At 33.8% G+C, this 26,749-nt stretch overlaps 3 protein-coding genes across 7 annotated transcripts; 1 reads left to right on the top strand and 2 right to left on the bottom strand.

Annotated features, from left to right (window-relative positions):
- Nucleotides 1–11,776: 11,776 nt before the first annotated feature.
- LOC126841363 (probable helicase with zinc finger domain) lies at nt 11,777–19,180 on the bottom strand. 4 transcript variants are annotated; one of them, XM_050577796.1, is made up of 17 exons: nt 18,205–19,180; nt 18,020–18,115; nt 17,664–17,868; nt 17,400–17,591; nt 16,594–17,323; nt 16,284–16,491; nt 15,798–16,169; nt 15,510–15,736; nt 15,105–15,228; nt 14,911–15,029; nt 14,678–14,824; nt 14,280–14,610; nt 13,177–14,207; nt 12,966–13,075; nt 12,682–12,897; nt 12,603–12,642; nt 11,777–12,513 (listed from the first exon to the last, which is right to left on the bottom strand). In XM_050577796.1, the coding sequence occupies exons 1-17, from the start codon at nt 18,863–18,865 to the stop codon at nt 12,148–12,150; spliced, it is 5,175 nt and encodes a 1,724-aa protein (XP_050433753.1). In that variant the 5' UTR covers nt 18,866–19,180; the 3' UTR covers nt 11,777–12,147. The 4 variants fall into 4 exon arrangements, with proteins under 4 accessions (XP_050433753.1, XP_050433752.1, XP_050433755.1 ...); XM_050577798.1 differs by having other exon boundaries at nt 12,377–12,509; nt 18,205–19,179; XM_050577795.1 differs by having other exon boundaries at nt 11,778–12,513; nt 12,603–12,897; nt 18,205–19,179.
- A 326-nt stretch (nt 19,181–19,506) lies between these two features.
- Nucleotides 19,507–23,496, top strand: LOC126841453 (DNA polymerase delta subunit 2). Its single transcript, XM_050577945.1, has 9 exons — nt 19,507–19,857; nt 20,736–20,863; nt 20,946–21,208; nt 21,885–22,033; nt 22,102–22,217; nt 22,274–22,366; nt 22,429–22,621; nt 22,835–22,945; nt 23,042–23,496. The coding sequence occupies exons 1-9, from the start codon at nt 19,671–19,673 to the stop codon at nt 23,155–23,157; spliced, it is 1,356 nt and encodes a 451-aa protein (XP_050433902.1). The 5' UTR covers nt 19,507–19,670; the 3' UTR covers nt 23,158–23,496.
- On the bottom strand, nt 23,009–26,432 carry LOC126841455 (U8 snoRNA-decapping enzyme-like). Of its 2 annotated transcripts, XM_050577947.1 has the most exons (6): nt 26,322–26,432; nt 25,839–25,969; nt 25,256–25,312; nt 23,854–24,083; nt 23,518–23,784; nt 23,009–23,427 (listed from the first exon to the last, which is right to left on the bottom strand). In XM_050577947.1, exons 1-6 carry the CDS (start codon nt 26,342–26,344, stop codon nt 23,230–23,232), a joined length of 906 nt encoding a protein of 301 aa, XP_050433904.1. In that variant the 5' UTR covers nt 26,345–26,432; the 3' UTR covers nt 23,009–23,229. The 2 variants fall into 2 exon arrangements, with proteins under 2 accessions (XP_050433904.1, XP_050433906.1); XM_050577949.1 differs by lacking the exon at nt 25,839–25,969 and having other exon boundaries at nt 26,322–26,372.
- Nucleotides 26,433–26,749: the final 317 nt, after the last annotated feature.

The raw sequence follows: 26,749 nt of genomic DNA, 5'->3' as shown, positions 1-26,749 counted from the left end.
CAGTTACAAAAAAACAACCAGGCCACTATAGATTTTCAGATATTTTTCTACTAAACGATAGTTAATTCATATTTAATTTACACACACACACGGGTAGGTACAGACCGCAACGTGCAACATAGATTAAGATATATGAACATATAGGTAACATAGGTAATAAGAATATCACCACCGTATACATAGTGTTAAAATGTAGTTTAGAGTATTGTTTTCTGCGTGCCATTCAACGATAATTGATATCTAATAGATGTATTTTTAAATATAATAATTATGCCTGTTCGGATAATAATCACCGATGACGTGCACGGCCACAATATATGAGCGAATACATAAGAAATTCCAAAAAAAAAAAAAACTTACTTACCTGAATTATTGATCAATGCTGAATTCTGAATAAAATAGAATGTACACAGAACGGAATTGAGTTCAGTGAGAACACTGTGAAGCGGTTTTTAGTAAAAAAAAAAAAAATGACTCCTATTTTCTAATTTCAAACAAGTACATTAGAAATATAATTGTATACAAAAACAATGTATACTTGAAATAAATACTGTGAGCACAAATAGTTTATATATTATATAATACACACACTATCCCATTACTGATTGGCAATCAGTATGTCAAAAACCTAAGAGCCTATATTATTATATTTGCCAAGGGGTAAAACCGTACCAGTGTAATGTATATTATCCCTCGACTAAACTGTACAGCTCTGTAATCGTCTGGTATCATATTATACAATACATGTGTATACTGTCTGTACCGTCATTATATGCAACAACTATAGGTATATACTATGTATAGTCCAAGGCATTTCATTTAATATCCCCATTATTCGGTAGACAGCCCTGGAAACTAAAGACAGCCCTAATTGTGGAAATCTTCTTAATGTATGTTATACTATAATAACTGTTGTAAAGCCATGGCAGATCTTATACTTGACAAAATAACAACTATATGTACATTAGATTATTGTCTTTCTGTAAAAAAAAAGGCAAACAATCTATTTTGTTAGGTAGTGTTGATCAGTGTTTATGAGTGTACACATACATAACGATTTTGACATTGAAACTTTACACACACTTACATATACACAAACAACAATTATTCGGCACTCTATTCATCCACATACGGCGAGGTTGTACGGTTGTACGCCGAAGAGTATGGTAAGGAATGGAAAAAAAAAATAAGAAATGTATTTATATATATATATATATATATATTCGTATGATAATATGCAAAATCGGATGACGACCGGCTCCCCCGGCTTGGCAGACAAATAATAATATTGCCATCAGTGTCTGTGCACAGTCACGACGGAATAAAAGCGAATATAACGGCACATCGAACCCACACCCACGGCATATATTAATATATATATATATATATACACATATATAAGTACATTAGTACCATATACATTAAAAACCCCACGGTATGCCCGTTGTTAACACACGAACGAAAATCTGCATATTATAATATAAGTCCATAAAACACCGGCGCGATAAGAGACACCTATTGCTGCTGTGTGCAAAAAACCGTCGTCCGATACTTGGATGGGAGTAGTAATAATAAGAAGGAAAATATTTTCTAAGTAATTCCCAAAAACGTCCAGTGAGACCCAGGTTAAGTGTTATAATATGCTTTGGGTCTTATAGTTTTTTAAAAAAAAAAAAACCTTAAAGCCTGTGTAACTTAGAGCTGGGAGGGGTTTTTTTTTAACATCTATTGGGCTTAGTAGCGCACACACTTCTTGTTAGAAGATTTTTTCCAAAATTTGTCCACTTTTTTCCAATGTATAAAATATTGATTAAATATATAATCAATATTAAATTATTAAGCTTTATTATATAAAAGCTCTTTGAATATCAAATTTACATTTGCCGTTACACAACAAGGTGTCCCACAAAGATAAAACAAATAAAATAACTTGTGTTCTAGTGAATATTTTTAAGATTCAAAAAATCAAGATAGCCATTTTATTGAGAATGATTTGCTGATCATTTTTACTGGTCGACAACTATTTTTGGATAATTATTTTGTGATGCGTGCAGATAAAAATAACTATCTACCGCACACCATCTTCCATTCTAATAATCCAAAACTGGTTGTCGACCAGTCAAAATACTCAGAAAATTATTCTCAATAAAACGGCTATCTTGGATTTTATTTTAAAAAAAATTATTTAAAAAAGTAAAACAGTTAAGTGCAATAAAAATCGTGGCGCAAATGAGTATAAATTAATTTGAAAAAAAACAAAATCTCAAGTATCTAAATAATATATTATATGTTATATAACAGTATAAGCACGAACAAATAAAATCGTACAGTGTAGCGCAGTTGAGTCGATACAATTTGTTTTTTGCTTTTAAGTCTTAATACGGTTGTACCTGTGTGTATATAATTTATATACATATATTATACATGTTTAATTTTTTTTTAACATATTATAATATATCATATACGCTTACCCGTGTTTGCGCGGTGTCTTCGATACAATGACCTTTTTGGCTTAATAGTAATACATTATTACTATATATTGTATATACATACAAAGAAAACCAGTTTGTCAGACAGATGTGAACGTGTGACGTGCCAAGTAGTTTTACTTGGGTTGCTGCAACGAGTTTATTCGAGTCCGACATTAAAATAAAATAATAATAATAGTAATTACAATATTAAACCACCGTCACTAATTAATTATAATATGTTTTAATATAATATCATCTTGGACAGCTCACAGTCACACATGGACATGGGCTAGGCAAGTAGATTCCAGTGTTCCTTTTATACTATAAAAAAAGGTCTGAACTTACTTAGACCACTCCACCCCCTCACCCTCTAGGTACCCTGCTATTTTCGATCAGGATATGTTCAGAATAAGTTATAATAGTAATAATAATATAGACACCGTTATTTCAAATCAAAACGTATACGGTTGTGTTGTGCCCGAAGTTGTTGTATTGTTCTATTGAAAACGAAATTTAGTATTAAAAAAAAAAAAAAAATCATGGTATATAATTTTTTCAACTCTGTCGCTATTGTTTCAAAAGTATTGTGGAGTAGTTTTATTGAAACGAATCTAATTAAACGCGTTGGCGAATATGTACTGTAAAATATTATTATAACGTTGTTACTTGTTGTTGTTGTTGTCGAAATGACATTCTGTAATTTTAAGTTGGATTTTTTACATTAAAAAAAAAAAAAATACACCGACTTACTGATTTGTGCTGGCGATAAATCCGTTTCCCATTAAAATACATACCTATGTTATATTATAGTGCTAAAATTTCGGCCTCATCATTTTCATTATTATAATATACTGTATTTACATATGAAGGTCAATATGGTGCAACCCACCGCATAGTATTGTCCACGTGCCCAACCTCTGAAAAAAAAAAGACATCAAATTAATAAAAAAATTGTTTTTAAAAATGATACATCATTGTTAAACCAATAAAACTTACAGCCCAACTGCTATATAACCGCGCCAAAGTTAAACCCATTGGTCCCGTGCTATTCGAATATTATTTTATTTGACATTCCTTTTCCTTTAAACTGTATTGTAAACGAGATAACAAAGGAGCTATATATATATACATCAAATTATTAATATAATAATGGTGTACACAAGACGTCATATTAGTTAATTACCTACCTATTAGTTTTTTATTGTTAATATGCGTGTTTTCGTCAACATTGCCAAGTGCTGTGTAATCTCCATATAGCCTAAAATATATATATATATAGTTTTTTTATATAACATTCAATTTATAATCAATTATAAGAAACATTTGATCTGAAAACAAATTATTTATTTTATTATTTACATGCCTTATTTTTACTATATACAAAACTTACCTGAAAACAAATAAACGACAATTAAAGTCTGTCCTTAATAGTACACGTTAATTAAAATAAACTCTTAACACTTTAATATAACAATATTTCACTCTTTACTCGACTCATCTTATCTGTTATCGACCTGCTGTAATCATAAGCAGTGAGATTGATAACAGCATAATATTCTATGATAACAAGAAATACAAAATATAGTGATTGAAGAGGTACATCTTTACATATATATTATATATTGGCTAAAAAAACCTTTGATACAAAAATCATATTATTGTTGTTGATTTTGAGCTAATTTTGTAATTACCGTTAATAAAAAAACAAGTTTTACATTACGTTATTTATTACCAAAATGCGCATTTTAACAGTTTCTAAAGGACCGATTGAGTAGTATAATATAATTTTTTTTATATGTTTTAATGAACAAAAAACCGTATTGATGATTTCTTGTTGAAAAATAAACGACAACCCAAAAAACGTTAGACAAAAAAATATATCTAATCTGACCAAATTAAATTTGCGACAGGAACCGAACAATCAACCGAGTCATGACCAATTGTTTTACAGTTTTTGCATTGTATTAAAAAAAAAAATTCTAATCTCAATGTTTTAAAAAAAAAAAAAAAACCGTTTAGTAAAGAAGAAACAAAAACGTGATTTCGACACTTTTGAGCATAATATATTCGCCTGTAACGATTATTTCTAGATTTAGTAGCATATTTGTAAGGATAGTTATTAATTATTGAAAATGTTCCATTTTATTATTATTATCTTTAATCGTATTTATGAGTTGAGGTTAAGAAAATTATACATAACGTTATGAAAATAGTATTGCACAAAAATGTTGGTTTTTAAAATATTGGCCAAAATTTCTAAAATAATCACCGTTGTTGTTTTAATTTGAAAACTTTACCAATAAATAATTGTAATTCAATGTCATCCTGATACGTATAATACCTTTTTAAATAATATTAACCTATGTGAAATGTTATTTATACGTTCAAGTCGGCTAAATTGTTTTAGTCCAAGTGCAATAATATGCCTTTATTGAGTTGGACTGTCCAACTCGATTGAGGCATATTATTGCATATTTTACTTAGATATGTAGACCTAAATATGATGCATATTACAAATATACATATTCTAACATATTTATGGTCATTAACGTCCGAGCTCTAGTGATGACGTCACCGCAGTAACCGTGTCTGCAATTATTGGGGAAATAATAATTTTCTACATACATAATATGAAGTAATAATTCAGTAACAGGTACTAGATGCATGCAGAATAGTAAAATCTCAAGAGCAACACTGTATAGCATATAGTGTATTCACCTGGATTGCACGCCGTCTTCGTAACAGTCAAACAGGAATGCAAAAATTTAACCGATTAAGCCACAGTCATTAACCGCACCATTGCACACCGCGCATACCTACCTGTTTTTTTTTTTTTTGGTTTTTTGTTTTTAGATGGGGGAAGGTGCGTATAATTGAACTCCGCGCTGTATTATTACTGTCAACCGAGTATGATCATTTATTAAATATTCGATACACGTTTAGAGAGGGAAAAAAATGAATCACACACGAGCATGATACACGTGGCATGTTATTACATGTGTAATATTTGGATCGTTTGAGAAAATTGTGAATAAACTAGGCAAATGTATAAAGGATTTTTAATTTTACTTTAGGTATCGTTTAATTTGTGGTAATACGTTAACCGCCAAAGGGATTCGGTTGAAACCCACGCAGAAAGAGATAACAGCTAATAACCTAGCCGAAGATTGGCACGTCAATTGATTTGGGAAGAATTTTAAACTAATTTGACGGGAGTAACAAAATGAAAGGCTAAGCCCGTCTAATAATAAAAAACAACTCATTGTATGTAGTACACATCACTTATCTATTATCATTTATCACTTTATATTATCTCTTATCACACATCTCTTAGCGTAACGCAAAAATGGCGTCATGAAATTTCTTGTATCCAGCCCAATACAGATATAGGTTGTTGAGACAAAAAAAAAACAAAAATACTGGAAGTAATTCTCACCGAATTAAAATACCTCAATATGCCTCCGAATAATTATTTATGGTTAAATGACTTTTAATGTAGGTATACGTTTTTTTAGTGCTCTGTTATGATGGTAAACGATTTATCTATTAAACGGATTTTAGTTGTAGTTTTTTTATCGTAGGAAAACCTACAATTATTAATAAAAACAAATCGTTTAAATTTACCTCTTTGTTTAACACTTCAACGAGTTTACCGCCAACAGCACTTTTAAATATATAGTTGGTCCAACTAAAATTATGGTTAAAATATAGAGACACAATGAATTTCTAATTGGAATTTACTAAAAAGTTGCTTTTACTAAAAATTAAGTTGGTCCGACTATTTATTAAGTTATTCCAACTAGAAATTTATTGAATCCATATATATATTAACCATAATATTTTTAGTTGGTATTTTTTTCTGAATCCGTAGTCCGTGTATTTAAAATGGGAGCTCTTAGCTTTGAAAAAAAAAAAACATTTTCCAAGAGGTGTGTAATTGTTTTGTGTATTTAAATTGTACAGTGCGGTTTCTTAGTGTATATCGGTTTGGCCGTTTGCATCGACTGTATACTTAAAGACGTTTACGGGTAGTTCAACAAAAAACTGTGACTATTTATCCTAAGAACAGCTGATGTGGCTGTAGAATGGAGAATTAAAATATTATATTATATTAGTCTATTTATTATTACACGTATAAACATCCCGACAGGGTCGACTTGGGGCGTGAAAGGCGAACGACCTTTTTCTGTTTTTCTTTAACAGAAAATCAACAAACAAACAACCGCGCCATCGTTCTTGGGCGAACCGTTGAGGTTTTTATATTCGTCACACGTGGTCATAGAGGTCTATCTATAAATAGAACAAGTAAAACCAAAAGGGTTGCCGTGAAAATTCAGGCCAATCGTGCGCACATACAGTGGGTTGTGTATGTGTGTGGAAAACCTGTTGGACAACGGTTATGGTTGGTATATAAACCTATATAACACATATTATATACCTATCCGTATAGGTATATAATATGTGTTATATACCTGTATAGATGCACGCTGTGTGTATATAAGAGACCGTACACCGAGCGTTTTGATTTCTAGGTCAGACCGACGACCAGAGCAGCTGACAATGCGCGCGTTCTGACCGAAAGCAAGGAGGATTCGGCTCCTTCGCCTTTACCTTCTTGTATATTCTTCCTCTTGACACGCTAGCCGGTGTGTGCAGAGATTGCTTGCGTTGAAACTAAAAATAAAAAAATAAAACCACTTCCTATTTACAATATATATACAATATACAATACATATACAATTTATACACGGACCGAACCAGACTGGGGAAACACATGTACGGCTATTTTGTTGTAATTGTTAATTTATTATTTAGCGTCTCCGCGAGAGTAGACCTGCGCGTTTGGAAACTCAAATATAATAGTTTTCAAACACACACACACATCTCCGACGTGCAAAAAATAATTGTACATTATATTATGTACAATAATTAATTATCGTTGTCGCCGTGGCCTCGAGACTTTTCTCCATTGATCAAGTCACTGGCCATTGCACCGCTGTCGATAAAACGTGCACACACGCACACCAAAACATAGTTAACTCATTTTTTTTTTTTTTTAAACCGGTATAAACTTGGTCTTTGGGATTCACCGTCAACCGTGTGTGTGTGTGTGTGTGTAAAGCAAACTGGAAGCGACGCGACCGACTCAACAGATAGTACCTAATGCCGGTGTACACCCACCTGTTGTAATGAGATACATATTAAGCGCCGAGGAGGAGACGACAAGTAGCACAAACCTACCGCTACTCCGAAACAAAAATATATTAACCAAAGCCGTATTGAGACAGCTGATATCGTCGGCCTAATGCCCCTGATATGACTGACTACAGATTTTCCACAAAAAAATTCGCTAAAAAGTGAAATAAAGATAAAAGTTTCTTACCGAAGTCAAAAGGAATGCGTTTTTATATTACCTTTCGGTTAAGTATTTTGGATCCATAAACTGGCTGAAGGTACTTGACGGAATCGCGGTTCAGCGGCTTAAACACAAAAATAAATCTTCGGACCGTGTGTTTAGACGAAATCACGTGGGAATGGAGAATTCGGAGAAAAACCAAGAGCCGTATGAAATGCCCGGCAAACTAATTAGGGAAACTACAAAAAAAAAGGAGACTCCTATGGGCAGCACATGGGGAAAGGAGAGAGCTACATTTGGGGCGACCTAAGATGGGACGACCGAGTGAAGAAGGATGTCGATGGAGCCGGATACTGATTGGCATGTTTTGGCGATGGATGGACACAAAGTGACAAGAACCGTGTATGAACTTAACGGTCGAATACAAACAAGAAGAATTCAACCAACAATTTAGGGTTATTGAAATCGGGTTTATTATAATATCTGGATATTATTTCAGCTGGTACCTGCCAAATACAAATCACCATTCTTATCACAATATTATCTTTCATCAGCGAGTTCCTATTAATAAAATGCATTACCTACCACGTTGATCACTACTTTTATATTTTCCTTCCTTATCAGTATTATGACTATCAAATTGTTTTATCTCTCCTTAATCCCTTTCCTTATATTTTGTTCTCATCGCCTCCCTTTATTTCCTTTAATACTAATATTGTAGAACAAAATAATACAAAATCGACAATAAACCTAGATATAATAGTAGGTCGGTGTAGCGTTTGAAAGATGAAAGTTTGGAAACATTATATTTTATTCAAATACAAATAAACTGGTAGAAGTAATGATTCATCTTAATTTGAATTATTAAAAGTGTTAAAATGTAAATATTTTTTTATTTGCGATTCAAGTAAAAATTATTCGAATCAGGTTTTGGTTGGACTAAATATCTAATATGATAGTCATATGCTTTGAGTTCAATTTTTGAAAGTTAAAACTAGATAAAACAAAAATAATTTTTTAGGTCGCTTGTTTCTGAAATCAGTTTTCATAATATTATCTTTACATACCAAAAAACGCAATTAGAGTAAAAAAAAAAAAAAACAATTTATACTTAAAATTTGAAGAAAAAAAAACATTTTTTGCAAGAATCAGTGTAGCCAGACATCAAAACTATAATTTAAAATTATCCTACGCTGCCAACACTGATTTCATACTACAAGAACCCGTGTAATTGGTAAGATGTCGTTGGGTTTTAAAAGAAAACAGTCACTTATTCCATATGGCTATATTATATTTTAATATTCTTAAAATTTAAACGGTATATTATATGCTTGACTTGTAAATATATAGTTAGCGATAATAACGGCCGTGTTCGAATTGGCACGAAAATCACTTGTCTCTATTGTTTTTTTTCCATTCGCTTTTGCTTTACAGTCATTCAATGACTTGACTTTAATAACGCGACGGCCGTTCGTGTGAATCTAAAATATAATATAATACCTATATACATATAGCCGTACACTAGTAATATATTATATACTATCTACAATATGTGGTGAGCACATCAAGAGTTCCCTCTGGAAGTCACGCGGGTATGTATAATATATCTATGTACTTACTTGTTATTAAAATCAATCATTTAAGTACGTCCTAGTAGTAGATATATTATGACGTGTCATCGCAAATTTTATTATAAATCAAACTGGGTACAGGTTACATAACGCTTTAGATCGCGTAATGTGTTTAGTATCCTTGCAAGACGTACAATATGGCCATTACATAATATTTTACTTTTGCGCCTCTAATTTAATTGAATAATACAGTAATATTGTGATTTTAATCCAGTACCGCTTTTGGGAAGTTAAAAATAAAGTTTTATATTATATGAGATCCCTGTAACCGGGTAAATACCGGAACGTACCACAGATACCGGGATTTTAAAACCGGGTTTTTGCATAGACAATTATATTATGTTGGCTGCACTGTATTAGTAATAAAAACATATTTATATTTTTATAAAAGTAATTCTACAGGACTAGCCTTTTATAATATTATGTTACAACCTATACTTAAAAAATTTACAATAATAAAATGTGCAATTCAAATTTGTATATAATTCAAAAACCAACTGCTAATTTTTTCAAGAAAAACAATCAACAAACGACATTAAATTGTACATTTGAGTTCATATTCTAAGCAAAAGCAACTAGAGTATCTTTGGTGAGTTAATTTTTTAAAATTTGATTGTATTTCTATTAAAAACAAGAAATTTAAAATACGTTTTGTTGGTAACGGTACTAATATTTTACCAAAACGACAAATCGTTATTAAACTGAACGCTTAAAAGATGATTCTTATATTGAATCGATTAGGTTATGAATGATATTTCCAATTATTGAATAAATAATCTTGAAACATAATTATAAATGTGAAACGAAATTAAATGTATTTTATGTTACCAATTAAAGTATTTAATTATTTTATAAAGTTATCTTATAATAGAATTTATGATTTAGCATCTTAGGCATACAACAATACCTTTACTGACTTATGAATGATGAACTGGCAAAATTATTGAGTATAATTTATTTGAATTGTTTATGCGATTTAGAAATTGATTTACAGTTATTTACAACATTTTTTTCATAGCTATTTTTACTTATTATAATAATAATAATAATATATATTTATTTATTTAAAAAACATAGTTTTTTTCCCCATTAATATACCTTTCCGTTGAAATACAACTGTTATGTTTTTAACTACATTTTATTGACAAAAAAATGAAGATAAGTCCTTATATATTTATTGTTTATTATAATATTGTTATTTGCTCAACAACATAATAAAATGTGTACTATATTTTTTATACTACTGTTGATATTATTTAGGTAATGGCCGTTCATAGGCTAAACTCTACATTTGGTTGTTAAGTATGCAAACCAAACTGTCGGAAACGGCCATACAAGTAAAAAGTTTCAGGCTGATTAAATAAAAACACAAGTATGTCGTTTTATACTTTATAAACTGACTAGGTACACATATTTATGGGCAAAAAACATAAGGTGGGCACTAAAGTAGGTATGAACCATGGCTTCACATACCTATCTTAAATACACATTGTTTTCATTGATGTAGTCCAAATATAATATTATAATAGTACATTGTAATACGAATGAACAGCTAAGAAGCTACCTACATGTTTTTGTTTTTTTAATATAGATTTACCATAATATTTATCACCGTGTACGTTGTTCTTTAAGTACTTACATATTATATTTCATTATATTCTCTTCTTCTTTTTAATTCAGAGAAAAATAACATTAAAAACTATTTAAACAGACAACCGTGTCTGTATTGGTCGTTTAATCTTAAATTCTGTTGTAACATTTAAAATGGCGCCTTAATGTAGGTAGGTATTAATTATCAATTTGCCAGACGTTATACTTAAGATCATCAAACCTTTTTTCAAAAATGTGTATGCTCATTTATGATGTGTGTGAATTAATTTGGGTATGTACAGTATGCTATACTGACCACTTTAGTTGTCCAAGACCAACAACCGATGAACTGTCTGGTGTTAAAAAAGTGTTAGTTAATTTGCCAACAATATTACACAAAAATGCCTTTCAATGTGGATATTTTGAGTTTATACTTTATTTAATTAAAATTATACACGATAAAAAAACCATAAATATTTGACACTCCGCTATAGTTATTATAATATATATTATATAGATACATTTGGTTATAAAGTTGAGATTACTCGACAATCTCGTACGTAAATTTAAAGCTGTTCAAAATTAATTACACAGAAAATCCATTGAGTATACATATTATATACATGACAGCTAAAATTAAAAAAAAAAAAAAATTTACATCAAAATAGTAGATATACAGATGAATAATAATACAACGGTTATTACGAAAGATTTCAAAACAAAATTTTGTTAATAGTTGTAGAATTTTCCGATGCGCAGCAAAATAGTTTACAAAAGCGAAGAAAGTTCCTTTCGAACTAATTTATGTTACCTTTTTATAATTATTATCATTTTAAATAATTATCAATAATATTATTTGTATATATAAATATTTATAATTTTATACACACAATAGGAGATTTATAATATATATATTTAGATATATAATATATTGTATAGTTATAATAACAGAAACTACAAACTCTACGCGTAAATGGAATAATAATATATTATAATACAAATTTGTTTTTGGTTTATTTTTTCCATTTTTTTTTTATTATTTTTTTTAGAAGTTTTTATAATTTTTATTTGTTTTATTTAAATTTACGTAAATTCTCGTTTAAGAATTAAAAAAGTTATAAAACGCATTGTTTTGATGCATGGACGACGCGTCGTTTGTGTATTTGCCGTCGGCTACGGGATTTCCGTTTTGTTCATCGACCATTGGTGACTGTCTACAAGCGTCCGCGTAAGACGCCATACCGCTGGCTCCTTGGAACTGCGACGGCAAAACGGGCTGGCGATCGCCGTCGACGGGCAACAGTACGCTGCCGTCGGGCTGTTGCTGAGGCTGTCTTTTGTACAGAGGCATGCGGTCAAACTGATCGATGCACATCAATTGTTGTTGGCTGAGAGTCATTTGCTGGGACAAAGATTTGTAAACGTCGTCGTCGGCGCTTCCATTTTCACCTATTGATTGGGCTATCTTGAAACATAACATAATCATATTAATAACATCATTTTTAAACCAAACACATTTTGTAATTTTCCTAAAACGGCTTCGACAACTTTTACCTGCATTTGATTGCCCAAACCGTTGATTTGCTGTTTCTGTGGTTGTGGTTGCTGTTGTTGTTGTTGCTGATGCTGTTGTTGTTGTTGCTGCTGCTGTTGTTGTTGCTGCTGTTGTTGTTGTTGCTGCTGTTGTTGTTGCTGCTGCTGTTGTTGTTGCTGCATTAGAACGTTGAACATGTCCTCGGGCATTCTGTTGCCCAGTTCCGACGGCGGCATATTCATTTGCACGGGTACTGCAGACTGTTGTTGAACGATGGGTTTTTTACACGATTGCGATCGCAACAACTCGATAAATCTAAAAAAAAAATAAACAACATTAAATCATCTTTTCCTGCCTTTCGGACCAAACCTAACACGACTCACTTTTGTGCCATCGAAGCGCCGCCATTGTCCGTAATGAACTTCATCCATTCCAATTGTCTCGTTTGGGAACTAGCCATTTCCTCTATACTCACACCTTGCGGTAACATGGCCTAGAAATAAGAAATAATTTATTATTGTCCAAGATTGACAATCAAATTTTTATAATACATTTTATGTAAATTGTTTGTTAAATTTGTGTAGTTAAAATTACCTCAAGTATCGACCGATCGCTAGCGCGTTGTGTCTGCGGTTGATGTTGTTGTTGTTGCATCGTAATTGCTTCATTATGTTTGTTGTTCACGTCTACTACAGTTCTCACGTACGGTTGAACCAGAGACGGATGTTGCATTGGAAATGGTGGTATCGGAGAAATATTAATTTTGTTAAAAGACTCATGAAATCCCATTAGACTAGGGTTCGGCACAATCATATTTGGAGACGGAAGATTAACGGGAGCGATTCCGGCGTTTTGTACAAACTGGAAGTCGGTGTGACCGTTCTGCACCATGTGCACGAGTCCGGGAGGATTTCTGGGTGGTAGTAAGCCCGGCGGAGGTCGTACTTCTTCTTCGTGCAGCTTTTGTATCGGTTGCTGTAACATTGGTCTGTGGAATAGGTTTTGAGGGGGTGCCAATGGCCCCAGAGGCCACATTTGGGTGGGATTTATGATCGGCTGTCTGAGCGATATAAAAGTTGGCGGCGGAGGCTGAGCAATGGAAGGTATGTACAAAGGGATTGGAAATATTGGCGAAGAATACAGCGGAGGCGGCTGGCTGAACCTCAACGGAGGCGGAGGAACAGCGGCGTTGAACGATGTCAACGACTGTGGAATTTTTATGTACGACTCTTGTTGGTATCGTCTAGGAACGAATTCCGGTGCCAAAGGGTTGAGCACGTACGATTTCTTGAGTTCAAGGTTGTCGAGTAAGTTTCGTAAGTTCATCCAAGTGATACCGTTCAGACTGTGATTGTCCTCGCATATTTGAATGAACCGCTCCCAAACTTTTCTGCATCGTCCGACGGAACAAAGAGCAACAGGATCGCCGACCACGGCCACGAGACTCTGGGCCCGAGTAATGGCAGTGTTCAACAACTTAGAATTTGACAAAAATCCATAGTCCATATCGTCCATTCCGAGCTTGCCCGAGTCATTGTTCGACTTTTCTCCTCCGCTGACGTTATTTGAAACGCAAGTTCGCCGTGTTCGCACCGTGCTCAAAAATATCGCCCTGAATTGTTTTCCTAATAAATTGACAAAAATGTTGTATAAACATTTTTTCTTCTACCCTGGAGAGCGACGTCTCTGTGACTTACCTTGAACGTTCAAAACCCTCTCGACGGATATGCCGCCCATTCGACGTTTACGCAGCTCCGACCTTATCCTGAAAACTTGATCGGAGTAGGGCGTCATTATGCCGATGGAATGTTCGTCGAACGGTGCCCACGCCGTTGGCCAGTTCTTTCTCAGTTCACACACGCGCTCCACGACTTCGTACACTTCGGCATTGTTGTAGAACGCCGTCGAGTTGCTGTCTTGTATGTCTTCACCGCGAGTCGTGAAGAACGTCAGCGGATACAGTTTATCGTGCCGCGGCTGATTACCCTTGCTCACAAGTTTTTGTTCGTAAAACAATTCGGACGTAAACTGAAGAATAAGAAAAAAAGTTATATTATAATACGTTAAACAATTTCAATTCGGTAACAATATGTACATGTATAATAGCCTCATGAGCCCTGTAGTTTTCGCACAACAATATTTTACAAGCGAACAATCCTGGATAATGGTCGTACAGTCTTTCCAGCAGCGATACGTGTAAATTGCGTTCTTTTGCAAATTTTGAAAATATTTCTGGACTCAACTAAAATTTAAATATATATATTGTATTATTTTACAACAGAAGTGTTTGTTTTATTTTGTCCCGAAAATAAAATAGAAAATACTAACCTGCATATGATCTCCAGCCAACACGATACGTGTGTCTGTGTTGGCCAAAGCCAACGGCATTATCGCTTCGCATTCCATTGCTTGTGCGGCTTCGTCCAACAGAATATGAGTAAAATGTCCTGTTACGATAAATCAATAGATTGGTTCAACAAAAGTTTGACAAACAATTTATTTATATAAATAAAATTCTTCACCTTTTTTTAAACCGATTGATGACAAAAACATGGAAATGCTCAAAGTCACTACTATGACTCGATAATTTAATATTTCTTCAAGCGTCGGTAGTCTAAATGCATTGTTTTCATCCAAAATACAATACTAGATAACAAAAAAAAAAATTATTCCATGTGTGTGTTATCAAACAGCGATCATAATCGATAATAATTTCAACGTTGTAGAGGAACAAGTCTTGGACGTTATTATTTTTTTAAATAACAGTTTTCCGTATTGCAATAGCTAATATCTATATTATAGTTTTCGTTATAAATCTAATGAGCGGTAATTTAAGAAGATTTATTTTTATTTTTAACTTAATGACTAAAATTTAGAATGTTAGCGACACTGAATTATATACGATAAAACAACAAATTAAATCTTACTTTTTGGACCGTGCTGTGTACTGTCGACACCCATCGTTTGTGGTAGTATATTCTCAATGGTTTGGCCTCGGGATGTCCTTCTTCGACGTGTGGATGCAGATAGTCTTTAATATACAAATCCGCAGCACTATTGGAATGGGTGCACACCAAAATTCTCGTGTTGTCTTGGAACAACGTCTGTTTGATCGCTTGGGCTAAGGTATACGTTTTACCCGTGCCAAACGGACCTGAATAATAATAATAAGAATTCGTTAATATGCATCGGGTCGATAATTAATGTCAACGAACCAATTATGAGTATCGGAGGCAAGCTGATGTTGGTAGGAGTCGTGATGGCTATGACCGCCTCTCTTTGTTTGACGTTGAGTTTTTTGTCGATTATATCGATCCACTGTCGCTTTGGACTCCACGGTATGATCGGTTCCAGGAAGGTGTCGGGAAAAATAATTTTAAAATCGGCAATGTGGTCGATAGCGTAATGCCATTCGCAGTAAGGTATACGATTCAGCTGGAACTGCACGTCGAATTTCACACTTGTACTGGCCTTGAGGTTGAGACTTGTCACCGAATTGGCCGACAATCTGAGGTAGATAACATTTTTGCCCTTGTCTTCGATTTGCGCCTCATGAACTGTACGCTTTTTTTCTGTCGACTTCGAACCTATAAATAAAATAAATACATTTTTACAATTTGTACATGACCAACGGTGTAGTCGTAAAGCAGACACACAGAGTATGCTTTTGATTTTTGACCATATTATGTAACATTACTTACCTTTTGACGGGGAAAGGTACACAGTGGTGCAATTGTTTAATATCAATCGTCCGGCGGACGTATCTTCAGAAACGTCAGTTCCGAGTTGCAATAGAGCAAACAACTCATTGTTGTGGGAATATTTGGCCGTACTGGCTCCGACGCCGCTAGGAGATAACAGATAACAGCTGGCCAATTGCAATTTCGCAGTTAAATTATACCGAGCCACCTTGTTAAACAAATTTCGGTTCATGTTAAATAAATAAATATGATTATTGCGCTTATTCATGGCGATCGGATCGATTAGAATGAGTTTATTTTAATAACATACTTGTTCGTAACGAGCCAACTCTTCAACGTACAACAACTCGTGAATTCTCGCTCTGTAATTGTTTCTCGTGAGTTTTTTCTCAGAAATAGTGGTGTGTGTCAATGAAAACGTCGACGGACACGGTGCCGGATAACTGGATAACAATTTCTGTTCCCTTTCTTTATCCTCCTTGACCGGAACCGGCCCAATCAACGTGCTGAATTCAACAATTTTCGAATTTGACGCACTCCATCGTTCCATCGATGACAGTACAATTTCTCGGTGGATTTCTTTGACTTTACCGCAATCCGTTACGGGTATAACGTCAACGCAGAGATGCTTCACCAACACTGGGCCGAGACCCAAATCGAAAACAACAGACTGCCTGAATGTTCCGTAAATGTTGGTGGAAAAAAATACTTTGACCTGGTGTTTGAACTTGGAAGACAACGATTGGGAGACAGGATGCTGTGCTTGCGACACCCATTCCTGGTTGTTGGGGTGTTCCATGTCGAATTCAATTTTCTGTAATCCATTGTCGACCAAAATGTTGGTAAGCGAAAAATGGTTACGATACGTGTCTTGGAGTAGAGCGACGGCCTGTAGAGGCGACAGCGTTTCCAATGTAAACGTCCATTCGCGGCTACTAGTCTTAGACTCAACAGTAGTGACCAGATCACAGTCGTGAGTCTCTACGACGTTCTCTAAACTCTCACGCATGACTTTTTCAGGATTTGTCGCTTGCACCCACCTGTGTATTTAATTAAATATAGACATTTTTTTTAAAAAAATTGTTGCTGTTAAATACAATTTTTACTTGTACACACCTTTCCAACAGCTGTTCGGTGTACGACTTGCCGTACAATTTATTTTCCTTTGCTCGTTTCAATTTCATTCTTCGATAATCGAATCTTTCCTTCCACTCGGTCAACTCGTCTATGCCGTGTGCTTCGACACACTGAGCTCCATCTTTGCAGGAACCTTCGGCTCCATCGCCGTCCATAAACGCTTCACATAACCTAAAATATAAACCATAGATATTGTATTTTGTTCGAAAAGGTAAATAGTTTTCCAACGCTATATATTCGTACGTATAACTTTCAGACGAGTGCCCTCTTGGAGGCGGTCTCCACTTCCAGTCGCGTCCTTCATCCGACATAATAACTGTCTGATGGAATTCAGTGGCGCAATGAGCTCGCAACTGATTTTCTAAATCGAACGATAAGCCACAATATGTACATGAATACCTCGTAATGGATTTTTTTGAAAATTTAATTTCCATTTGTTTGTCTTCACCTATAATAAAAATTATCAATAACAAGATTCAAATGAATTACCTATAAATTGTTTTAAACGTTAATAATAACGGGATATTATATTTAGTACTTTTTCATAGTCCATTATATAACAACACAAAAAAAAAAAGACTATAAAAATTGTCACTCACTAGATTCATCAAAGTCTTCGGTGCCTTTTGACGTACCATAACCGACAACAACATTGTGATTTATTGGTTCGGAAAACAGTACCCCATTTTCATGACCTAAAATATAAGTAAATCGCATTAACGTCAATGGTCGAATCAATACAAAACCATCGTGGCGAGTAAGTCATAAGTATGCCAACACTAACCGTTACCGTTGAATCGTTGATAGAGTCTACCGCCGTTGTGGAGACCAATTTCGTTGGTGTTGATGTGTATGCTATCTAGAAACTGCTGAGCCCTATTTCCGTCGTCCACCAACTCGACTGGGTGTTTTCTGTTTCTCCTGCTTTGCTCCCTTTCGCCCGTCGCGATCCACGAGTCCAAATCGCCAAACAGCAGGTCCTCGTTGATCTGATTGAACTGCTCTTCCAGCGACTGCGCCGGATGGGGCGTGACCTTCGGCGGTTCCGTGCACACGCACTGTATGGTGTCAATCATGCGCTTGGCCTCGGCGTTGTTCTCGGCGCGCAACATCCATTCGAACGCTACGTTCTCGGCTTCGGCGAACCTCCTCAACGCGAACAGCGCGTTGACCAGGTTGCGGCGGACGCGCGTGCTGTACGCCTCCTCCTCAGTGGTCAACATGGTCAATATGGTGTGGCAGTCGATGACGACGGCCTCGAACTTTTTCATTTCCAGATTGCACTGCGACCGGCCTAACAGGTAGCCGACGAGGCGGTCGGACGGCAGGCTCTTGGCCAGGGCGCCGTCCAGCAGCTGGTCGAAGCAAAAGAACGCGTTGTTCCATTGCTTGAGGTTCAAGTACTCGATGGCCCTGTGCTCGATCTCGCCGAAATTGATCTCCATGTATGCACCTCTCGTCGGGCGTCTGCTGGGCGTTCACTGCGGTCGCCGCAGTTACGTGATCATTATTGTCGCAACGGTACAGTTGTCGTCGAGTCGCACCGCGCTCAGTCATTGAACGCTCGGCCGAACATGTTTTCACTCAGACGCAACAAAAACGACGTAAACAATAAGGAAACTCTTCCATCTCGGCTATCACGGCTCGAATTTTAGTTAATCTTATCATTAATTTTCTTTGCAATTTTATTGTTATTGACGTTTTCCCAAAATCCAAGGAAATTCTAACATCACACACACACACACACACGCACACGCACACGATACTGTTGTATTATATTGTTAATAATATATTTATTTACCTTCACGGCCGCGGCGACTCCTCGTGCACCGCATTCGTGCTCTCGTTGCCAACATTCGACGTGTGCGGTGTTACCGCCAATTTGCCATTTGTTACACACGATAAGCGACTGCTGTTGCGCTGATACGACAACATAAGTAAACACAGGTATGCCGGCAACTTGTGATAACAGAGAAAATGGCCGCCGGTTTTCCCGGGACGACCGGCTAGCGCGTTGTTTAGGAATTGATAGCACAAGTCGTGCCGGCACACCTCTTTGCTTTTTGAAAGGTTATTTTTATTTTTTTTTTACTGAAAAAGTGTTTTCCGAACCGTCTTTGCTTTTTTTCTTTTTAAATGCAGAGAAATTTAAAACTCGCCATAAGTATCGATTGTACCTGAACGTATAACAAATTATACTTAATCGTTATATTTTTTTTTTTAATTGTAATTACAAAATATTCTACGAAAATGCTCGATCTCGTCGTTGGCGATTACGATCAAGCGGAGTTCGATCGATCACCGATAAATTATGTGGACTTGTCGTCTGCGTACCATCTGACAAATATCAATTACAGAAGACAGTTCGCACACATCTACGCCTATAGATTGGTGGAAATGAGAGAGATCCTTGCCGAGAAAGTACAACAAAAATGGGGTAAACAAACATTTCTGCAATATATTACTTACCTATACGAACTGACCGTCTGGTTCTTTTTGCCATTGTTTGTAGTTTATAAAAATAATTTTGAGTTTTTGTTTACAAAAAAAAAAAAATCCAGTACAGTGGGGTCGGGGCATAGTGGGTACGGAGAGGTCACAGGTCTACAGATTTTATTATAACTGAAAGTGATAAAATCACTTTTAAATAAACGCTTCGATGCGAATCTGTGGATAGTATGTTCGAACCCGTTATAGCGGTTTAGAAGATATCGTGGGACCAGCAATAATGTACTTAAAATTTAATATTTAGTCTTGTGCAGGGTGGATACGATAAGGGTTGTCTATAAAAATGTACAGTCATAGTTACCCATATATATCGTAATTAACAATATAATGAAAATATTTTCATTACCTGTTGACTGTTGATTCACTCACACATAGCAACGTAGAAACTGATTACGGCCAAAGTGTAAATTTACCCAATTTTTGGGGTTTTTCCTTAATAAAAAAATTGCGTCATTGCGGACTGATTATTTGAATTTTTAATGTTGTATTTTGTAAAAAAAAAAACTACCAAATTGTTTTGTTTAATAGTTTTTTCCTGTTGCGGATTAAGAGTAAACATTTGCAATAAACCCAAAATGTTGTTTTAAAAAAAACCTAAATAGGCAAAATTTTTAATTTTATAAATTTAAAGTTTGAAGTCTGTAAATTTCGCAAGCTCCAATATCAAATTCAAAATTGACTAAAAACTACAAATTGGCCACATATAAAAAAGGGGGTTCCGGTAAAAAGTTAATTTGTTCACAAAATTTGATATTTGTTTATAGTTTATATTAGTAATAGTTATTTCTTGTATATTTGTTTTTCTAGGTGAAAAGTCTGTTATTTATAAACTATCGGAGTTGCATGACAAAGTCAATGAAGAATGCATAATTATAGGCACGTTATTCAAACATCAAGAATTAAAACCTAGTATCTTAAAAGAGATAAGCGAAGAAGTAAAAAACTAATTGGATTAATACTGGTGATAAATATATTTTATTAAAAAAAAATTTATATGTTTACACGTAAATATTTTAGCACAATCTGATACCACAACCAGTGAGAACCCATTTTGTTTCCGACAAAGACGAAGTGATCATCGAAGACGAACTGCAGAGAATACCTTTGGCGCTTGATAAATTGCACGATAACATGTTGTCCGTAGACAATATTATGACCGGTTGTATTGTTGCGTTAAAAGGTATGCCGCAGGAAGGAGGGAAATTTTGTGTGCTCGAATATTGTTGGCCTACGCCTTCGATCCCGGCTAAAATAAACAACCAAACATCTGGAGATGAAAAGTTTGTAATACTAAAATATAGTAATCGAACCGCTTTTATATTCAAAAATGTTCCAACTTAATAAACTGGTGGTCACTGTTCTTAATCGATTCGAAAGCAGTCTTAACCAAACAAAAATGATAGTGTTTTCACACATTCAACATTTTACATTGTCTGATGTTTAATTATCAATGTTTCAAGATCACAGTTAAGAACCGAAAAGAAATGTGATTAATTAGTAATGTTAAAATTCAAATCAAATAAAAAGGCCTAGGTTAAAAAAATTTCTCGAGTGTTAAAATTATTAAAATTTAAGTTAATTTAAGCAAATCTGTAAAATAAATTATATTTTGATTAATTGACTTTATCCAATAACTTTTTGTTGAAGAATTAATGTTTTGTATGAGAAAACAATAAATCTCATAATAAACCTTTTTTTTTTTAGCTATTTAAATCACTTTTTCAGTCATCTGGACTAAAGGTAGATCTAGAATGAAGCTAGTTTTAAAAAAATCTACACATATTCGAATTTTTTAAATAAAAATAATGCTTTTGTAACACTAGTCATTGTGGAAGACCTTTATTTTTTTTTTAATATTCAAATAAATTTGAACATTTTTGATATTACCGATTCTGTCGACTCTAATATATAATGAACTGTACTCAATCAACTAATTTATATTACTTACGGGTTTAGATTTTTGATACTGATTAGTGGTTTGGAATTGGCCACAAGCGTAGACACGCACTTTCACGTACAATTATTCGTAGACTGGGTAACTGGTTTGTTGGGCGACAAAGGAACAAATGAAAAAGCTTCCAAAGTTGTTCAAGTGTTAATAGCCGGTAAATAGTCGTTACTAATTATACTATTGTGCGTAAAACAAAAATAATTGTAACTTTGTCGTCAATAGGAAACAGTATAAGGAGTACGCCGATGAAAAAACCTAACTATAGAGACAAAATCGACGATTTCCCCAAAGATATCCAAGCCATCAAGCAACTGGACGATATACTGTTACAACTTGCCGTAAGAATGATTTTCCATTTTTTAAATAGTTGATATATAAAAAATGTACGTTTCAGTCGTCCGTCGATGTACAAATCATGCCCGGCGAGTTTGATCCCAGCGACAGAACGTTACCACAACAGGCATTCCACAAATGTTTATTCCCAAAAGTAACCTATTTTCATTATTTTTTTTATAGAACTATAATTTATAAATGGTAGTTCTTTTTTAGACTTCCGAGTATTCGAGTCTTCATCGAGTTACAAATCCTAACAAGTTTGAAATCGAAGGTAATCTCATCATGGGCTCTTCCGGTCAGACCGTCCAAGACGTTCAAAGGTTTTCCAATTTAGAAGACCCTCTAGACATAATGGGAAAAATATTAGAATGGGGACATCAAATACCGTCTGCACCAGACACTCTTCGTAATTACGCTTTAATATTTATTCTTAACGAGTGGCGGATAAGATTGACCGTTGTGTGATATAAATATCTATTAGCTTAATTGCACTATAATTTATCGCACTACCTTGTTTTTAACTGCCACGAGTCGCTGTTGACTTATCGTTCAATTTGTATTGGGTAATTTAAAATGACAATTAATAAATTTTAAATCACATGCAAACTTTATTTTTCAGCGTGTTATCCGTTTGAAGGCCAAGACCCATTTATAATAAAAGACATGCCGAACGTGTTCTTTGTATCAAATCAACCTTCGTACCAAACGTCGCTCAAAGAAAACAGCAGTGGTATGTTTTTACAATTAACAAAACAGCTTAGAAGAGTAAAAAATTATCATTATCAAAACTAGATAACTTACCATCAAACCGTTTTTATTTTCCTAGGTACGACTACGAGGCTTATCTGCGTACCTTCGTTTTCAACGACTCAAACGTGCGTGTTATTAAACCTGACCACTTTGGAGTGTCAGCCATTATCGTTCAAAACATTTGCACCATAATATTATATCGAAAAATATGTGTACATGTATTATATTCTTTAAGTAGAAATAAGATTTACAAGTTTAATGTATTTATAATAGTATTGATCTGTCGCCACTGCTCGCATTCAACACCGATTGGATCTCTTCGGCAGTGAATATGTTAAACTTCAACAAAGTAGCCAATAACTGGTTACGCGAACAGCCGATAAATTTGTGACTCAAAAACAACGGGAATCCTCTGTACTTGTCGCCCATCGTGTACAAAGGCACTCTAACCGTACCGAGCACCTGTACATTAAATGTAATTCAATCATCATCGTGTATTATAATCTGAATAAATAAACTTTAATAATATTATATTTAATTTTTTTTTTTTACCTCACCGCCGTAGTCGTGTGCCAGCAACGCTCTTTTTTCTATTTCGACGAGTTCGTCAACGGTGACTTTGAATTTGTAGAAATGAAGAACTAATTGTTTTTTTTCACTCCAATGCGAGACAACGTAATCGTCGTTGGTAATTTTATGTGTTGCGGTGTCAAAATTCATTTCCTCTACTAGTTCTCGGTTGACTGCGGTCACAGAATCTTCGCCTTGGTCGAGTAGTCCGCCGGGAAAACCAAAATATCCATCGTACCGAAGTTGCATCTGAAAAAAATAAAAAATAATTTTACAATTTTTTTTTTTTTTTTTTCGAAACATTAAATCTCCACTCACGAGAACAGCCGCGCGAATTTTGTAAATGCCAAAAACTTTCTCACTGTTTTCTGCGTAGACCATACAATGAGCGGCGTTCGTTAAGCTCTTGTATTTTGTTTCGTTGATTTTGTCCTCGGGCAAACGAACAAACTCGTTTGGTTCGGCTTCTCTTCCCAAGTCTTCGTCGACCCCAAGCCAGCCCCAAGTGCCGTCTCCGGTCGAAGTAGAAGTCATATTGATATTTGTCGCTGAAATAATAATACAGAGACGGCAAAAAAAAAATGGTGGTAGTGTTGTGTTAAAAATAAATTTTAATTACTCGGCGATTATTTTAACTCGACTTTTATCTTATCTACAACTCGTGTGCATAATCCGTCCAAAAGACAAAAGTAATTACATAAAATACTAATTATTGCCTCATACAAATAAAAAAACCACCTGTGATTAATAGTTAATATTTTATACACCAGGAAGTGTGTCGCAATATAAAATACCTACGGTGTTAATCTTTATAATAAAAATAATTAGTAAACGGGAACGGTTTTTGATGAACAAGATTGGTTTGTACGGTTCTGGGCTCATTCTGTCTGGAAACTTTATGTATATCATTTTAACAGTAGTGTGTGTAATCATTTAATTTAGTCGCCGTGTGTTATTTATGCTAATTCCACTCGCTTTCACTCTTTACATTATATGCTATATATTAGTGTATAATATTTCATAATTTTAAACGGTTAAAAATATAAAAGCTAGGTTTTATTTTCGTTTTACCGTTTTCTATTACAGTGTTGTGCAAATTGTAATCTGATTAATTGAATACTATTAATAATATTATAATCAGTAATCATAGTGTTAGATTAATGTAATCATAATCAGAAAAATTAATTCTGTAGGTATGATTACTGTAATCATGAAATTATTAATGATTATATTTTTTTAACCGCCTTAGGCTCAGCGGTGCAGCTAGGGTAAGGGGCTGGGGGCTTAGGCCCTTGATTAAAGTTTAGCTCCCCCCCCCTAAAAAGATATTCCTTGTCAACTTGTATTTTTTGTCGTTTAAAAATTGAAATTATTAATAAACGTTATTAAAACTGTTAAGGTTTTTTCGAGTAAAACTAAATAATTATACAAATTAAAAAACGAATAGAAATGATTTTATTTTTTTTATACTCCAAAAAATAAAATACCCGTTGGCTAACGAAATATTTAGAAAAAGCAGTTAAAAAATTAATTTTTCCATTTTACATGTAATATATTTTAGAGAAAGCCTAGGGCGGTTAAACAAGTTTTTTTTTAATAATTTCATGATTACAATTATTGTAATCGATTAAGCCCAACACCGTTTTCTAATGAGATTCCAACATTACTCCTTCGATTATTTTATTATAGTAAATTGATAATCGATTAATTATCGGCTTACCAATTTGTTTGTCTTCAGTTTCAAAGAAACTATTTTTCTGCAATCCAGAATAATATTCTAGAACAATTATTATAATTAATGTATTAGTTTTCAATTGTTCGGCGGTGTTGACGGATCACAATAATTATAGCAATTAGAAATAATGCCATAAAAGTCGAATACTAGTTCAAAAGTATAATCGAATATACTCAATGGATAACATTGTAGCAGACTTGGGGATTATTTAAATACATTTTTAGTTTAATCATTTATCGTTTAACGGCTTTAATTAATAAACGCAATTGACAAATAAAATTGTTTTTTTTTATCTGGACGAATTGAAACAACAAAGAAAACATAAACAATAATAATGATTTTAAATAATTTTTTATTTTAAAACGGCAATAAGAAATTGATTTCAATAGAAAAACTATTTGTTGATCTACTAAAAAAAACAAAAAAATTGTATTTAAAATAATTCGTCAGACTACAATAAAACATGTATATGTGTTTTAATATACATACATTTATGCTCCTTTTTTAAAATCCTAATTTTAACATTATTATCATTAAAAATATGATTTATTGATAGACCAACAATAACCTGATGGTGTCTGGCTGTAGAGCTTATTGGACGATTTACAGTACGGTTTGTAAGTCGCAGCCAGACTATGTATTTTTCGAATTCTCAAACTACAACGTTTGGTCAATATTTCTAGACTATTTAAAGCGTATCTGAAATTTAAACAAGAAAAATCAGTTAAATATTGTTTGCGATTAATTTTCAACGCAAACAACATTTTCTAGTCGCAAATGTTATGTGTCAAATAAATAGCATATTAATTTTTGTTAATCGTTTTTTAATTCACTTTAGTGAACACATAATTAATTAGCAAAATGAGGCAGTCAATAGCCGATCGTTGATAATAAAGAAAAATAATTGTAAAAAACATTTGAAAACGGACGGTCAAAAAATTAGACTAATCTAATAAAAAAAAATGTATTAATTATATAAACAAATAAAATAATTCTACTATTCTTTAATAAATATTTAAGTACAAAATTGAACTCTACGTTTTACGGTTACCTAAACGTATGAAAATTAAACATGGAAACGACAAGGCAGAAAAGAAACAGTTCAACGTTCCATAATTGAATACTTCACGTACATTCAACCAGTATAGCTCTGGAAAGAAATAAACCAATTGTTTTTAAAATAATAATAATTTTTTTTTTTTTTATGGTATATAGTAATTATTTATAATAATAAGAAATGTATCGTCTAATTAGCCTGTCGTTCAATACATCATCACTATAGTACATTAGTACCGATAACTTAAGGAAGTAAGTATGTGACTAATACATTTGTTGTTACTTGATACATATATTAATACAAAATAATAACGTTAGTTAGGAGAGATCTTAAGGAAGGGAGAATTTTGGAGAAACAAAAAAAAAAACATTTAAAACCAATTACATAAATATTTTATTGATATTGAAAATAAAAAATGTATA

This window comes from Adelges cooleyi, unplaced genomic scaffold (assembly GCF_023614345.1).
Source record: "Adelges cooleyi isolate 19-005CV unplaced genomic scaffold, UGA_ACOO_1.1 ACOO_flye_CR_arks_rails_tigmint_CR_PRNA_381, whole genome shotgun sequence".
Classification (NCBI taxonomy): Eukaryota; Metazoa; Arthropoda; class Insecta; order Hemiptera; family Adelgidae; genus Adelges; species Adelges cooleyi.
This window is presented reverse-complemented; position numbering and strand designations above follow the sequence as displayed.